This window comes from Micromesistius poutassou (genome assembly GCF_964030765.1).
Source record: "Micromesistius poutassou genome assembly, chromosome: 9".
NCBI lineage: Eukaryota > Metazoa > Chordata > Actinopteri > Gadiformes > Gadidae > Micromesistius > Micromesistius poutassou.
This window is the reverse complement of record NC_140279.1, coordinates 1,084,047-1,102,134: the sequence shown is the minus strand read 5'-3', so window position 1 is coordinate 1,102,134 and position 18,088 is coordinate 1,084,047. Positions and strand designations below refer to the sequence as shown.

The following is an 18,088-nucleotide window of genomic DNA, read 5'->3' as shown; positions in this document are numbered from 1 at the left end:
TGCTGAGAGCTCCTACATAAAAGCGCCGCTTCTCCACCAGAGCCCGTGTGTCGTCCCGCAGCTGCTCACAGGAGGCCCTCGGTGGCCGCCGCGGCCCTTCCTCCAGTCTTGGAAAAGTCCCCGCAGTCAGGAGGTAACAGAGCGGTGCCCTTTTTTGTAAAGGCCAACAGTTATTATAAACGGATGATTTGTGAAGCCCGGGGGCCGCAGCTGAAGTAAACAAGCCCTACTTCAAACATAATCCGTGCCGTGACATGAATCGTTAAACGCCTTCAAACAACCATTTATGAAAATAACCCGGCGCCTAAATATACAGACGTGTGTGTGACCGTGCTGAAAACATGATCAGGTGCTGAGGGTTCACCGGGTGAGCTCAGGCAGCCACCAGAGCGCGAGGGGAATTCCAAGACGAGGATGAGGTTTCCAAAAATATGACAAATTGGCATTTGCTGGTATTCAACATAATACCAGCCCAACACACACACACACACACACACACACCTCTGCCATCCTGTATTTCACACGTTTAAGTGAAACCATCCTATGCACCAGCCCAGCGGTGCAGTTATATATATGTGTTCTGGTCCGTTTCCATCGCCTTGTTCCGACCCAGTTTGCCGCGTCTGGTTCCAGTGCCCGTGGTTTACGAGAAGGTCAAGGCAAGGCTGGCGAGGGATTCAGCGTGACCCCCCATGTGTAGGGTTCACGTCGAGGAGGGGAACCGCACCAGTAAAACTGCACACCGGTACGAAAGTAGGAGAGTGGCATCATTTTAACAAGGTTTTTCTAGGATTCATTGGGTGTTTCTCGGTGGACCAGTAAGGGGGTTTCGACCAGACCCGGACATGCCTCGTGAGGTTGTGGCCGCTTGCGGAGATATTTTACGTGTCATGTACGGTAAAGTACGTATTTTCTGGAAACATGATAAATTGACTCTAAAATGTGTTTTCACTTTAAAAACTGCTGTAAAATCCCTAGTTATGATGCCAAGGAGTGAAAGAGTAGACAAACTTACCTTTGATTACCAAGACAAATCAACAACGGCAAATAAATAAACTAAACAAAAACAGTGGACGCACTTCTGAAAGTACATTTACCCAGCCATCCACAACAAAAGTCACATTTATGCAGACTCAACCCTACACCTGAAATCTCTTTTGCTGCTGGCGGCATATCAAGAAGATTCCTCCTTTTATTTATCATCTTGTCCGGGGTCCAACTCCAATGTGTATCTCCATCTCCTCTAAGCCATCCTCTCCCTTTTTCCCCCTGCATGCACATGCTGGCCAAGGAGCGCGTAGAAGGATGTAGAGGAAACTCCGAACTCCCAGAGAAAAGCGAGAACGTGCATTCTTGTCGATGATTGGCCGTGCGATCGGCAGGAACAAATCTGTCATGCAAACTTTTTCGATTGATGTTTTTTTTTATTTGAACAGACTTGTAAAGCAACGCCGTGTATGTCTACTCAAAAGTGACAAGAGTGAGTAGCTGTGCGCAGGATGCTGTGTCCGGAACATCTGCCCTGCAGGAATCACACAAAGACATTTGTTTCTGTTTATGCAGCCTCTTCTCCATATTAGCGTTTTAAAAAAACATATTAGTGTTTTTTATTTAGCGTGTCTGCTAGAAAATGGCTACAGGGGATTAATAAAGTTGTATTGTATGGTGAGAGACTGATAGTAGCCGTATAAATAAGAAGACACCTTTGCCAAAAGGGCGGCACATTAATTTGGTTGGATTTGCTCAGTGGGGCAGTGAGGCGACTCAATCTTGTGATAGGGGTGGACATCTTGATTTCATGGTGTCCATATCCATTGTTGAGAGTGCATGTGTGTGTTTGTTGTGTAAGCACATGTGTATGTGTGTTGATCTATCTCCTTCACACAAAGGAGGAAAGAAAGAGAGCGACAGAGACAAAGAGAGAGTGAGAGAGAGAGAGAGAGACACAGAGAGAGAGAGAGAGAGAGAGAGAGAGAGAGAGAGAGAGAGAGAGACAGAGAGAGAGAGACAGAGACAGAGACCGAGAGAGAGAAATAGTTGTAGAGGAAGGGACAAAGAGATAGAGAGAGACATTGATGGTTGGAGAGAGAGAGAGAGATGAAGTGCAGGCTAGGTCTGTGTCTAGCTTGGCAGCCTCTTCCGTGGCTGCGAGGCGATGGGTAACAGATGAATCTGCAGGCGATGATTTGTCTCTGCTGAGTCTTGATTAGGGTCCTCAACACCCACTGCTTGTTGGGGGGAGAGGGGGGAGAGGGGCGGACAAGAGGAAGGAGGGAAGGAGGAAATTAGGAACGAAAACAAAAAAGACAGACCACAGGAAGGAAGGGATGATGAGGCATCAGAGAGCAGTCATAAGGAGCTTGTGACCATCATAAAAATTACGAACAGGATTGTCCCTTTGAAATATAATGACACATAATATTCTGTGATAAATGTTTACAGTTTACATATATGTGCCGAAATACCTCTGCAACGCTACGGCACACCCTCTGTAATTCCGTGTTTGCAACAACGCGTGTCTTCCAGGAAGCCTTTGGAAAATGTCTCCGTCTGTCTGTATGACTGTATGTCTGTCTGTCCACCTCCCACCGTACACCTGCCGATGGTCTCCACAGTGGATCCCGAGTGCACTGATGTAATTGAACCATGAGGGGGAAGTGAAGACAGACATGAGAGAATAACATGTGGAGGAAGGGGCTGGCCCATTAGTGGGGCTCTGTGTTCACACCGGGGTCCCGTGAGGAGAGAGCCCCCCCACCCCACCCCCCCCCCGTGTGTGTGTGCGTGTGTGAGTGAATTATAATTTTTGTCCCCAGTGTAGCACAATTCTTTCATCCCAGTTATAATAGCGCATAGCGAAACAACGCCGTGTTTTTTTCCAGTACTGTGTGTGAATTCAAATTCCCTCTCCTGCCATATCCCCTGCCAAAACAAAGCAACAATAAGTAATAAGAAGAAGAAGAAGAAGAAGAAGAAGAAGAATAATAAGAAGAAACACAGGCAGCCCACCATCTGATGTCAACAGTAAAGCCCTCCCTAGCCCCTGTTACTGAGTGTGCTGATTGTAATGGTCGTGATGTGGTGGTTGTCATGGTGACCTGTTTCCCGGTGTTGTCACAGGGTCGGTGAGGAACAGCAGTCATCCGGAGCCACAGGCCCGAGCGGACGGGAACGGCAAAAAGAGCAACCAACAAATATTTGCCGACACGACAGGTACCGTACTACATGTAATATCAGCATCATGTTTCCAGAAGTCTCCTCGTCTGTGTTATATACTCGGTTACTTTGAATAAAACAATACATTTATAAATAATGGTGAATAACGAATGCTGTTCCACGTGGACAATAATTAATGCAACGCTTACACAGCAGGATACAGTAAGAGGATTCTGTTTGGAAAAGGCCAAACCAGCCATGACGGACGCTTGGTCAACGGGAATCTATTTTGCAGCTACTATATCCGAAGGCAAACGCTTTAAATCAGTCGTTTTTTACGAGAAGTGACTGTGTCTGTTGTTATATCTTCTCCTCCTTTAAATCCGTCTCCCCTGAGCGATGAATCGGGCCAGGAATCAGGTTTGTTCAGCGGTTGTCTCAGAGAGAAAACGCAGCGAGGTAAAGCAAAAAAACAGAGAACACACCCGCTCATCTGCAGGGACTATTCATGGCAGGCTTCTCCTCCACAGCTCCGCGGGAAAGTGGGATTAAAAAAACAATTCTCCACACTCTCGCTCGGTGAAAAAAAAAAGAATATCATACCTGCTGTTTGCTTTGAGTTTTTAGTTTCTCTTACTTTACACACATTCCACATCGGCTAAATTTGCCTCTTCAACACGCGCTCAGAACCTTTCCTCGAAGGCCTACACACTCCCCGTCAACCCATTGTTCATTACTATAAAACAGCTCATGGTTTAGCCCCAGAGAGATAATTCACCAACACGACCATGAGTAATGCCTTGGCTGCCACAATGCTTTTACAAAACCTGGGGTTCAGGGGGGCCGGGGGGGGGGGGGGAGGGGGCTCAGAGTCTGGGTTCCGAGTCAGACAAGAGGCCAGACGTAGCAGCATGCCTCATCACGGCCCAGGCCAGGGGGGCCGGTGGAAAGACCCTGGACAACGTAGCTGTCCCCCGGGGCGCGTGGACCTCTCAAATGGCAGTAGCAGACCTCGTCTTAAAGTCGGCTGCTCCTTCCTGCTATTTCCTGCTCTCCTTCCTGTCCCGTCTGCCTCGGTGATGCTCCTCATTCGACCCACGTCTCCTTCTCATGAGAACGAGCACTTTTTTTACCATCCCCTCACTCTCTCTGTCTCTCTCTCTCTCTCTCTCTCTCTCTCTCTCTCTCTCTCTCTCTCTCTCTCTCTCTCTCTCTCTCTCTCTCTCTCTCTCTCTCTCTCTCGCTCTCAGGACAATAACAACTGTCAAGGGTAAACCGTCACGATTGGTTCTTCAGCCACAGGCAAAATATCAACCTGTTGCTAAACGCTCGCAATCATTATTATAATAATAATAATTATTATTATTATTATGTGGCTCAGCAAGTAGGTCGCTATTTCGAACCCCCGGCTCCTCCTAGCTGAGTGTCGAGGTGTCCCTGAGCCAGACGCCGCAGACGCCCTGTGTGGTGTGGTGAACGTGTGCATGAATGGGTGAATGTGAGGCAATACTGTACAGCGCTTTGAGTGGCCACCGGTTAGAAAAACCACAATATAAATGTAGTCCATTTACCAATAGTCATTTTTTCCATTCATCCCACATGAATACTCCCCCCCTCCTCCCCCCCTCCTCCCCCTCCTCCCCCCCCCACAGGCGTGACGGAGTGGACGTCCTGGTTCAACATCGACCACCCGGGGGGCAACGGCGACTACGAGCGGCTGGAGGCCATCCGCTTCTACTACCGGGAGCGCGTGTGCGTGCGGCCCACCGCCATGGAGGCGCGGACCACCGACTGGGTGGCGGCAGCCGAGACCGGGGAGGTGGTGCACGCCAGCCTGGAGAAGGGCTTCTGGTGCGTCAACAAGGAGCAGCCCTACGGACGCACCTGCTCCAACTACCACGTCCGCTTCCACTGCCCCCCAGGTGCCCCCCCCCCCCCCCCACCACCACCACCACCACCACCACCACCACCACCACCTCACCCACCACCACCTCACCCACCTCCTATTATTTACATTTACATTCAGGGCTTTTAGAAGATGCTTTTAGAAGATGCGTTTATACAACGCGACTCACAACATGATTTGAGGATTTGTCAGAAGAAAGAGAATTAATGTATCGCTGTTAGGTACAGAAAGGATGTCCATAGAACCAAGTGCTGTATACAACAAATATATAACCATGGTGAGGACCGTCATCATGAGCTAAGCCGGGGTTGGGCTTAGCTCAGAAGGTAGAGCGGGTTGACTCTACTGTTATGCTAAAATGTTCGATCCCCGGCTCCTCCTAGCCGTCGAGTGTCGAGGTGTCCTCCGAGCGAGACGCCTCACCCTGACTGCTCGCGACGAGCCGGCTGACGCCATCGTCGGCATGTGAATGTGTGCGTGAATGTGTTGTAACTCGCTCCTGATAAAAGCGTCAAGTGCCAAATGCCCTCAAATGTCAATCGTCAAAATGTGACTCAGGCCGTTCCATCTTATTTGACGATACCCCCCCCCCCCCCCTGTCCCTTCCCCCTTGGTTCAGTCCAGGCCTACTGGACGGACTGGAGCGAGTGGGGGTCCTGCTCAGCGGGGGCCTGCGGCGACGTGGGCGTCCAGGTCCGCCAGAGGAGGTGTGTGAGCAACCAGCCCGTGCCCCTGCTCCTGGTGCCGGCCTGCCAGGGCCACCACTCGGAGAGGAGGGAGTGCTCCACGCCCCCCTGCACAGGTGACTGTCTGGAGCTCCTCCTGGGGGGGGGGGGGGCAGGGGGTCCTGGGGGGGCCAGGGAGGGGACTGTCTGAGGCCCTGATGCCTGCAGCCGGGGGCAGGGGGTCCTGGGGGGGCCAGGGAGGGGACTGTCTGAGGCCCTGATGCCTGCAGCCGGGGGCAGGGGGTCCTGGGGGGGGGGCCAGGGAGGGAACTGTCTGAGGCCCTGAGGCCTCCACCAGGACCTGAAGTACTGGAAACGCATTCTTTGAGATGATCTGAAATGGTTTTATTTTTCTAGGGCCGTAAAATAAATGTTAATGGGATTCATGTGCATTTCATGCATTTGTTAAAGTGACCGGTGCTCTGCCTTTCTGTCTTTCGCTGTAGTTCTGCAATGTTTGGTTCAAATGTGTTTTAAGATACATACATTTGCATACATGCATACATTTGAATACATTTGAATAGAAATGTGTTACTCTGGGAATGAATGTGTGAGAGAGTAACCAGTGATTACTGGTTACTCGCTCACACATTCATTCCCAGTTAATAAATGTAAATGAATCATAAATATAGTTGCCACAATAACCATTTAAATGACAGCGCACACGGGAGCACGGAGGACATTTTGCTCGGACAACAACAACTGCTAAGGTTCACGGTTGGCTGTCCTCACGTTTCCATACAGATCTGTTTTCCTCTTATGAGAGTGCGTAGGCAGGGCCGTATTTCCCATCAGCCCTGCTGTTGTTGGCTTTGTGACCTTGACGGGAACAAAGGTGAATAATAAACGGGGCTGCTCCCATCGGGGCCATTTAAATAAGTATGTTCAGATTCTCTCCAAAGAGGACGCAACTGCATTACATTAAAACGTCTCATTTAGACACACTTTGTTCCCTGCGTAGGTTCCCTCGATGGGACCGTGAATGATGCGCCTCTGAATCATGGCAGGGACAGGCTGTCTGCCAGCAGGATTATCGCAGCACGACTGCCAATTAAATGTCGTGAAACTGAAGGACTTGACCACAGGACCTGTACAAGCTGCAAGCGGTCTTTAATCCGATGGTTCTGTCCGACTCTTCTGCTGTGAGTGACTTTAGTTGACGGGGCCCGGCGCTGGCGTTCAGCCGAGAACGATCTAGCGACAGCGACTGTCTCCGCCGCCGGTTCCAAAGAACATAATTGAGGTCATGTCGGCTTTTATTTAACAGTAACCACCTCTCCGTGAAGCCTCCATAAGCCCTCCAGGTTAACCTCCTGCCTCTCTTCACTTCAGGGTACAATAAAGAAGTGTCCCGGGGATAGCCTTGGGAAGCGTTGTTTACTTGGATTTGTTTGCGTCTCCTCTCTGACCGCGTTCCTCTTCTGTCCTGGTGTCCGTCTCTCTCTGCGACCAGCGCGGTGGGGGTCTTGGGGTCGGTGGGGGGCTTGTTCAGCCACCTGCGGAGGGGGTCGTAGGGTCAGAAGGAGGACCTGTGTGAAGACTTCGGACACGGTGCGATGCGTCGGACGACCCATGGAGATCCAGAAGTGCGGGAAAAGCCGATGCCCGGGTACGCTCACGACAAACACAACAGACTGAGAACATCAAAGCATATCGATAATGAAAAAAATGAAATGTGCCCCCCCCCCCCCCATTGTAGTAAATCCTTTATAAGATATAAATGTTGTTAGTAATCAATTCTCATTCACATTTACATTCACATGCATTTAGCAGACGCTTTTATCCAAAGAGAGTACATTTGTCATAAGAAAGAGAAGCAATATATCGCTGTCTGTACAGTAAAGATGTTCATAACCAAGTGCCAAGCACTAACAATCCCTAGGTTAACCCATTCCCTGTATACAACAAAGCTAGTTAGGATAGATACTACACGATGCTAAGTACTATTTTTAAGTGCAAGTACATACAACATACAATAAGTGCGTATATTAAGTGCCAGGACGTACAACATACAGTAAGTGCACAACAGGGGTGGGGGGGGGGTGGGGGGGGGTATGCAGAGTCTAGGTGAACTCTAGGTGAACAAGTGAGTCTTGAGTCTTTTCCGGAAGCTTCTCCTCTTCTATCTTCAACCCCACCCCCCCCCCCCCACCTCCGTCGCCACAGATAAATGTCTGATGGTGTGCGCCGAGGGGCTCCCCAGCGGCGACTGCAGCCGCTGTCTGTGCGAGGGTCACCTGCTGCGGGGCAAGGTGTACACCGCGGCGGGGGTCCCCGTAGCGGGGGCCCGGGTGGCGCTGGCCGACCGGCCCAAGGTGGCCCTCGCCCAGTCGGACCCGGAGGGCCGCTTCAGGGTGCCGGGGGTCTGCTCCTCCAGCCCCAGCCTGCTCTCCGTCAGCAAGGAGCGCTTCGCCGCCGCCGCCGTCGCCACCTCCAGCAACGCCACCGGGCTGTCCTGGGCGCGGGCGGTGCTCGGGTCCACCGGTGAGTCCCGGACAAGATGAGATGGGGGAGGGGGGGGGGGGGGGGGTTGTTACAATACCACGGCCGCTGAAGTGGACTTGTCTTTTAATTTGATTTGATGTTGTTCGCGTCGTTCACCAGAAGACCACCGACGTCCAACAAACCGAGTTCACTTCTTGTTTTGCAGTGTAGCTTGTCATGAGATGACAGTGAGATCAAAAGTGTCATGACAAGCTAAGTAGACTCAGCGCTAATCGTAGTATCACTCCACGTCCTTCTAAAGAGCCGGTCAGACAGGGGTTCACTTACCCGCGGTCTCAGCTAGTGAGAGAATAAAAGGAAGCGATAAAACAACCATCGGTTGATTCATCACATTTTTTCAGGCGCTACTGCAAGCCTTCAAGTTCTGCGGCGCTGCGATATGCTTCTTTCATAAAACGGTTATAAGCCCGTGCAGAAGTGCTCACCTCGGCTGTATTTCAAACTGCCGGTCCCACCCCGACGAATGCGTAGGGACTAACAAGAGTTTAATGTGTACCACGGCCGAGCCTTCGGCCCTACTGGCAGCGGTGTAGAGTCCGGCCCGTAATGGCTGCCTGTTTCATCTGTCCGCAGAAAAGCCATACATCTCCAAGCACCCGGAGAACAAGGTGCGCCATGAGGGAGGACGGGTGCTGTTGTGCTGCAAGGCCACCGGCTCACCCACCCCGGATAAATACTACTGGTGAGATGGCTCATAACTTCACAAGTTGTCAAAGCTGTATTGCAAATTCCAACTTATCGATGTTTAATATAGAGGGTCATTCCAATCATCATGTTTGCCATTCGTTGTGAACTATTGTGTAGTGTGTTGGCGTCGCACACACGTCTATGGGTGTCTTTGTTTGCGTTTGGCTCATCCAAAACTGAACTTCAGGACGTCTGTGAGAATCTCTGCTTTTTCTCTGTTGTCACCACCTGGCTCGTGTTCAGTTTCTAGAAGTCTCTTCTCGCTCCTCAGTCCTTCTGGTGTTTCCCTCTCTCTCATCACGTGCTCTCCTACTCAGGTACCACAATGGGACTCTGCTGGACAGGACTGTGTTCAAGTACGAGGAGGACTTGGTCCTGAGGGACCTGAAGCCTGGGCAGGCGGGCCACTACCACTGCAAAGCCAGCAGTCCTGCAGGCAGCATCAAGTCCACCCAGGCCTTCCTCACTGTCATCGGTATGTATGTCTGTAGCTGATGGACGGCGTGTACAAGATGTATGTACAAGATGTATCGCATTGCGTTCAGTATTTTAAGCCTTTGTCTGTGTGCTATTATACTTGGAAGATTGGGAGCCTCTTCTATTTTCGAGATCGATAGGATGAAAATGTTGCACAGCGTCACTCGCAGTTACAATATGGTGTGAAATAAAGCCATATTGTGCTTTGACCACCATCAGGCTTGGATGGCACTCAACATTTTTTATGTTAATGGTATTAAGCAAAAGCGAGACAAATTAAATGAAAGAATCACCTCTCAATCACCTCTCAATCAAAAATGAATAGAAAAGTGCATCTGCTATGGAAATTACATCTACGCTTTCATAGGAATGTCAGCACTTGGTGCATTAACAGGAGTGAAAGGACTCCACAGTGCGGTATAACTGAATGAGAGAAGCGGTCTTGTCAATGGACCTATCTATTTCAATGAAAACAAATTAAGCACATACGGAAAAGTGTTCATAAAAGCCACCTGGGCCCCATAAACCAGGCTGCACAAGAAGCAGACTCTTTTTATGATGTTTACGTTGGTTGAAACAACCTTTCTCTACACACCGAATATTTACAGTGTGAGATGGCCCATGACACTGTAAAAAAAACACCCTTTCCAAAGCTCCATTTATTGAAGTGAAATTTCATTTGGCCAGTAAATTCTGTACGGTCGAGTCAGACAAGAATGCATCATCCACATCCATGTGGGATAGACACTCTTCTCACCTTCTCCCCCAGATACTTGTTAACCCACAGTCCTGTTGACCAAAGAGGCTCTGTTAGGATTTGTGGCAGCAGGGCGATCAATCTGCAGCTTGTTTGGAACAGCCACTCCAGACCCTATTCAAAATAGTGACCCGAAGTTAAGGACTTAAGTTACCATTGGCGTTTAGTTGGACTTTTGTCTAACAGTTTCTTCATATTTATTTTCACGGGTATTTTGGTGGCATTTTGACAAAAATGTTATTGGTCATTCAGTCAGATGGCGTCAGAGAATGTTTTGAGATTTCCCGATCACGGTTCATCCATTTCCTGGTCATCCTTCCATGGACGATAAATCATATTCAGTTTTCTGTTGGTCTGGAACATATAATATAGCATGTGGTTTAGAGGCTTAATGACAATTTATTTACAATGTAAATAAAGTTTTAGGTATCAAGTATGAAATTGCACATATACTTTAAACCACCAAAACGTTATCACATTTTTACTTTTGTTCACACATATAATAAAACACAACATGGTTTTTGATGAACAATGTCTCAAAGCGTGTTTGCTAGATAAATGACGCCCATCTTGTTTCATCCTGCTCTGTTCCCCGCAGGACGAGGAACGCCGGCATGCAACGCCACCCCCGAGGAAAACAACATCAGGCTCCCCATGGACTGTGTTCAACCTGGGACCGACTCCAAGAACTACAACGCTGGCCGCTGCCCCCACAACACGTGTGCCGGCTCTCTAGACTCTGACTTGCGCTGCAGGGACGGAGCGGGCTACTGCTGCGGGGTCCAAGACATGGAGACTCGCACCATCGACTGTGGAAGATACAGCCTGCCCATCCGGGCGGTGACGCAGTGCGGCTGCAAGAAGTGTGTGCAGCCTTCTGTGATGGTTCGTGGCCGGGTGGTCTCAGCTGACAACAGTGAGCCACTGCGTTTTGGACACATCTACATCGGCAAAGAGAGGGTGAGCACCACGGGATACCAAGGAGGGTTCACATTACACATCGCCCAGGACACGGCGAGGCTAGTGGTCAACTTTGTTGACCCTTCAGAGAAGTTTATCGACACCCCGAAGGTGTTTATATTCGACAAGAGGGGCGGATCCATCTATCATGACGTCAAAGTAATGAGAAAGCAAACGGCGATCAGTATCAACTCAGGGGAGACCAACACCATTGAGTTAGGAGAGATTAAAGGGGAGGACCCGATAGGCCAGATAGTGATCCCTCCAAACTCATTTCATAGGGAAAATGGAGAGCTGTACGAGGGAACGGTGAAGGCCAGTGTCACATTTATTGATCCCAGGAATATCACCACAGCTGCCGCAGCCCCGGGAGACCTCAACTTTGTCGACGACGAGGGCGACATGCTGCCTTTAAGGACCTACGGCATGTTCTCCGTCGATTTCAGAGACGAGTTCAACAAGGAAGCCCTGGGCACCGGTGCAGTCCAAGTGCTTCTGGACACGCAGCACGTGAAAATGGAGGAACACATCCCTAAGATGAAACTCTGGTCGCTGAACACAGAGACGGGGGTGTGGGAGGAGGAGAGTGACTTCAGCTACACCAGGGCCACCGGTAGCCACGGTAGAGCAAAGCGAGAGGAGCGCACGTTCCTCATCGGCAACATGGAGATCAGGGAGCGCAGGCTGTTCAATCTGGACGTGCCGGAGAACAGACGCTGCTATGTCAAAGTCCGGGCGTACATGAGCGAAAAGTTCCTCGCCAGCGAACAGCTGGAGGGGGTGGTGATCAGCCTGATCAATCTGGAACCCAAGCCCGGCTTCTCTTCCAACCCCAGGGCGTGGGGTCGCTTCGACAGCGTCATCACCGGACACAACGGTGCCTGTTTACCGGCGTTCTGTGACGCGCAGAGGCCTGACGCCTACACGGCCTACGTCACGGCCATCATGGGCGGGGAGGAGCTGGAGGCCGCACCTTCGTCCCCCAAGATGAATCCAAACATCATCGGGGTTTCTCAGCCCTACTTGGATAAAATCGACTACCAGCGCTCAGACCACAATGATCCGGCACTGAAGAAAACTGCTTTCAGAATCAACCTGGCCAAGCCCAACCCAAATAACTTTCAGGAGGCTAACGGCCCGATTTATCCTTATCGTAATTTAATAGCCTGTGAAAATTCAGAAATAAACGACAATCATTTTAGGTTCTTTAGAGTAGAGAAGGACAAGTACGAATACAACGTAGTTCCCTTCCAGGAGAATGATCTAACCACCTGGACAGGAGACTACCTCTCCTGGTGGCCCAACCCTCAGGAGTTCAGGGCCTGCTTCATCAAGATCAAGGTTCAAGGGCAGAAGGAAGTGATGGTCAGGTCCAAGAACATGGGCGGAACACACCGTGCCACCAAGGGAATGCTGTACGGCATTCGAGACATACGCAGCACCCGGGACCTGAGGGAGGCCAACACCTCTGCAGCCTGCGTGGAGTTTAAATGCAGCGGGATGTTGTTTGACCAGTCAGAGGTGGACAGATCCCTCATATCCCTCCTCCCTCAGGGCAACTGCCGCAGAATTGGCATCAACAACCTCCTGCAGGAGTACCTCACCAAACACCCCCCGGTGCCTCAGAACAACGAGTCCCACGCCTTCACCATGCTCGCCCCCGTGGACCCCCTGGGCCACAACTATGGCATCTACACCGTCACGGATCAGAACCCCAGGGTGGCCAAGGAGATCGCCATCGGCCGCTGCTTCGACGGCACTTCCGACGGTTTCTCTAGAGAGATGAAGTCCGATTCTGGCGTGGCGATGACCTTCAGCTGTCCGGAGAGGAAAATCACCAGGGAGAGCCTCTTCCAGCGGCTGCAGACCAACCCAGGCCAGACCTTGTCTCAGATGGCCAGGGACATGCGGGAGTCGCAGGGCCTGCAGGTGCAGCGGTCATCCACCCAGGTGGTGGCCTATCCCTCGGAGCAACGCAGCAGGAGCCAGGGTCGCAGAGTCTCCAGCGTCAGCTCCACCAGCAGAAGGAGAGTGACCTCGCGAGGACAACTACGCCAGTAGTTCTTCTGGGAGGTATGTTGACATTGGAACAAGTATAGGTGTGGTGATGGGTGTGTGTGTGTGTGTGTGGTTTTCACTTCCTCATGTTTATAGTATCAAGAAGAAGACGAATAAGAAGAAGAAGAAGCAGAAGAAGAATAAATATTATAAAAATGATGATAATGATGAGGCTAAAATAATAATAATACGATATCTATCTTTATTTCTAGATTCCAATATCTCAACAGAGGGAAAGCCTTGCTGGGCCAGTCAGTTAAAGGTGGATATGAACTTTGGTCTCACTATGAACAGCACAGAACTCCCCGCCCCAGTCCCGAGGGCCTCACAGCACCTGCAGCAATATCTAGCACAATGGATTTGCAAAAAATAACGAGTCTCATATTTACTCCAATACGTTTTGTACATGTGTTTTTTTTCGATGACACAGGAATAGCAATTTTGTGATAACCAAGCAGGACAATTGAAAATATAACCAGCTTCACATTTAACTATTTCACATTGGCTTCAAGGTATCATGAAGCGTAGATGCCTGCTTTATTTTTGTTGACAGAATGCTTGACGTAGGAAAACACTAAATTTTACACCCAAATGTAAGGAAGTAACATAGCGTGACATTGGATGTGGTATGGGGCTGGCAAAAATAGGACATGATTTAAATACCTCAATTTTCATCCATTTGCTAAAGTAATTCCGCCCACATGCCTCTTGCATCTACTAAGGGTCTTGCCAGGACAAGCATTGCACAAGAACAAAGATAAGAAGCAGTAGACTCCACATACCTTTGTGCAGACAGCCCAAAGGAGGCCATAGATGTTAGGGATGACAAAAGTTCCACATTCCACCTCTGCTCATTACCCGGAAAGCCTCAAAAAATTGAACAATGTCCACCCACCATTTCCCCGGACCAGCTCTGGTTTCATAGGAACTGTGACTTAATGAGGTTAACGGCAAGTCTAATATGTAATTCAAACAGATATTTTCGTCTGGTGCTATTAGTGTCTGTCTGTCTTTGAATATTTAAGTGCAATAATGATGTACCATGTTAACTGGAGAAACCTTGTAGTGTACCGACCTTACGGCAAACCCATATACTCTCAGAAAAATGCTGCAGACCTACACATTTTCTTCACATTTCAACCAAAGCAATGTATTGCATTTTTCTTTACGGTCCGACCTTTCTTTGCAACTGCATGGTGGATTTTATTCACAGTAAATCTCATTCAATACGTTCAATTTCCCAGAACATTCTCATTACTCCGGGTTAATTTCTCAGTGCTGGCACTCCTAATTTTACTGGACATGGTTTTACAAGAGGGATGATTTTTGTCCTTTATTCAGCAAAGCAATTATTCACAAGGTAGTAGGCCTATAGTTTTCCCAGTTCAGACTGCAAGGGTTCAATAGGCCCTCGCTGGTGAGGATTCAGTACGTTATGTACATTTTAGTCAGTAGGGTGGGAGGAGGGAACTTCCAGCCTCCGTAATGGGTTCAACTTGTTTATCCCCATCATAGTCACTCCTGGAGCTTTAGGGGCTTTTGAGGAGCCATGGGGAAACTCCTGGAGCTGAACTCATCCCAAAGCCAAATGAGGAAGGCTGTAGAGCCTTGGGAAATCAGGCAGGGCTGGAAGTAAACAAGGGGGCTGTGTTTAATCAGAAAACACATCACGCATACTTTTGGGAATAATTCAAATGGTTCAGACTTTGACAGGTAAAATGTGTTCATTTCCAGCGTTATAGCAGATGGACTTAAGCTCATAACCGCTTCTCTGGTGAGAGTATTGCGGTAAATTAATAATCGCAATGGTTGCAGCATCAGCCGTTTGTATCTTGGTTAACTCTGTTCCACAAGTTCATGCTAATGATGTAAATTCTCCAATAAAAAAAACAAATTTTATTTTTTGCTGCTTAAAATGCACGGTGAGTGTGTAAAAGAGATATTTATACCATAACTTAAAGCTTCTGTTTGAGAGGATACGCCCAATTTCCATTATTAATTACGTGGCTCTTGCCAGCCCCTTAATCTGGAAGTATGACACCTTAACCGTTATGACTGACCTCACACATAACTACAGTCCTTGAGGGAAGGACACTCAGATCTGGTCCGTTGAAAACTCACTCCCTGTACCCTCCAGGTTCTGGGCTCGATCAAGGAAAATAGAGTCCAGGTGATGCGGAGAGCCAAATCTTATTAAGACGTGATGTATGTGTGTATGTGTGTGTGTGTGTGTGTGTGTGTGTGTGTGTGTAAACCAAGGTCACCAAGGGAATTCCAACAGCTGTTAAGCAACTGAAGGAAATGTTAAGTTCGAGAACATCAAGAGGAAAGGTGGATCACGATTACATACTGATGGATGATAATGCAGTTTGGCAGAGGAAAAAAAAATGAAGGGAAAAATATTAGTGGTTTCGGGCCCCACAGTCCATCACTTGCAGAATTCCAGACTTTGAAATTGGTTGCATGTGTAGGAAAAGATGTTTACAGAGGAAAATGATTTGACAGATAAGTTGGCTCCTGATAAAGAGAAGGCATGTGTTGGAGTTTGTGGTACAAGTGGACACTAATAGGCCTGTGTGTTTAGCAGAATGTCAAGCATTGCCTGTGAATGCCTCTACATCATGGGAACAGCTCCTTTGTCTTCAGATAAACTTGAAGATGATGCAAAACAATGTTAAATGATGATGAGATGTACTGATTCAGTAATCATAGTTCTGGGTTCTATGCAAGAAACACACAAACGGTTAATTCTGGAGAATACATCTACACGTTAGATAAATATAAATTTATTATTAACAGGCAGGAGGTTGAAATATATTGTCATCTTTAATCTTCACTGTAACAAATCACCATAAAATACTTAAAAAATACTACAAGCATAAAGATAGACCTTGTGGAACGAAAAGGAAAATGTGTTATCTCGGAGGGGATGTTTAGTCACCCTTCCCCAACACGTCTTAACATAAATTAAATATGTATGTATATATATATATATATATATATATACTGTATATGGTGAAAGGTGGTGGTCAAAACAAAATTCATTCATTATTAATCTCAAGATCATTCCTTTTGTAAAACTGTCATCTTACTATATTATAAAACGCTGGCATGGACCATTTAAATCCTTTACTGATGCAGAAAAATTGAACATGAAGGTCAATGAGCAGCGACCAGACTTAACTGGGCTCTTCGGTAATGTCTGGCTAGTTTGAAGGAGACATATAACTTATAAAGACGGAACCACAAACCCTCCCATGCATATTTCTTTAAGGAAAAATGCATCAACATCATATCGATCTATCACAACTCTTGCATAACACTATTGACTAATTGTATTCCATTTATCACATTATTTTTTTTTCTTCTCTTGCTTAACTAAGGTTCGATTTGTAAAGTGTATTGTATGAAGTTACCATGTGAACAACATGTAAATATGTTTTTGTAAACTTTTTGGGTGATGCTTTGTCTAAATTTTGTTTTTCTATTATATGTAATTAAGAATTAAAGGAGAGTAGACAACTGTCGAGTCAGTGATGATTATTTCATTGAATTGAGGACAAGTCAAGTCGAGTCAGTCAAGTTCTTTCTAAAATACAAACACAAGTGAGGTAACTGAAATAAATGTACATGGAATGTGTTAGTATTTTGAATACTTCAAACAACAACATAAATAATGCAAAGATGCACATTGTGATCAATGTTAGAAATAATATAAAGCTAATAACACAATTTGCAGCCTGGGAGAGAAACAAACACTACTGTGACTAAGCATCTTAAACACAAGCGTGAAGAAATGCTTGTTCCCTCAAACATCAAACATAGAGAATTAGATTTAGATTTGATTTTCCTGGAGAGAAATGGTTTTCTCTCCAGGAAAATGAATTGTGGCCTTCCACAAGAGAATGAGACGTGTAGAATTTATTTTCTTCTGCATCCAGCCCACAAAACCCTGTGTCCTAATTGTGTGACCTTTAAAATAAGTTTGATGACTGGAAATATTAGCACAATGCGGTCTCCGCAAAAAGGAAGCCAAATTTGAGGGAAACAAAATGAATGGTGAGCTAGACTTCCATCAACACTCTTGGCCTGTGCTACATGCGAGGGAAATGTCAGTGAGCCAAACACATTGCGTCAACGTCCTAAAAATACACACATATGCACATGATTATCCAAAACCCACACACATATACATAACCATGCGCACACACACACACACACCACAAATGCATATACTATTTTCAAAGTCAACTTTTTTTCCGAAGCCTGCATGACAAGTATAAAGTACCAATTGTAATCGCATCAGTAAGGAACAAACTGTAAACTGGCCAACAGAGGAGTCAAACAGGTATGTTAATGCCTGCCCCCAGCACCAAAAATAAGGATGTCTGTACCTGCATGTGTTTCCGCAGTTGAAACACTTTGAGGTCTGAAATGTGTTTAACTGATAACAGCCGTGTAAAATATCTTCACACTTACAGGTATCTATCCCCCAGGAGGAAACATTAACAAATAAGGCTCTAGTTATGTTTTGGATATAAATAGTGATAGAAAAGATAACCTTAACGTTTAAATTGAAAAGGCTCGGCTAATAGTCCAAATAGGGCCCCACTATGCGTCATGCATATGATAGAAAACTATGTGTTACTCCCATTGTGATTTTACTTTCAAATGTGTATAGTGAACATCCTGATTCCAAAATAACAATTTCTTTACAAAGCTAGTTCATTAAAAAAAAAAAAAAAAAAAGCAAAGTTCATAAAAAAACGAAACAAATAAACAGCACAATTTAATCAATGTTTCGAATGCACTTGCTAAAGGACGGTCATTACAGTTGTCGATTCTTAAACGTGGGAT

General features: G+C 47.3%; 1 protein-coding gene across 1 annotated transcript in view; it reads left to right on the top strand.

The window, feature by feature from the left end:
- The window catches only part of cilp2 (cartilage intermediate layer protein 2), a gene marked incomplete at its 5' end in the record, with an annotated part of 18,885 nt that extends 4,344 nt beyond the window's left edge, over positions 1-14,541 (top strand). Inside the window, 10 exons of the mRNA XM_084473503.1 lie at positions 62-133; positions 3,121-3,213; positions 4,809-5,078; positions 5,682-5,864; positions 7,241-7,396; positions 7,954-8,271; positions 8,866-8,974; positions 9,297-9,454; positions 10,812-13,246; positions 13,444-14,541. Of these exons, the coding sequence (XP_084329629.1) occupies positions 62-133; positions 3,121-3,213; positions 4,809-5,078; positions 5,682-5,864; positions 7,241-7,396; positions 7,954-8,271; positions 8,866-8,974; positions 9,297-9,454; positions 10,812-13,234 (3,782 nt within the window). The 3' untranslated portion in view covers positions 13,235-13,246; positions 13,444-14,541. The remainder of the gene's footprint in view (positions 1-61; positions 134-3,120; positions 3,214-4,808; positions 5,079-5,681; positions 5,865-7,240; positions 7,397-7,953; positions 8,272-8,865; positions 8,975-9,296; positions 9,455-10,811; positions 13,247-13,443) is intronic.
- Positions 14,542-18,088: the final 3,547 nt, after the last annotated feature.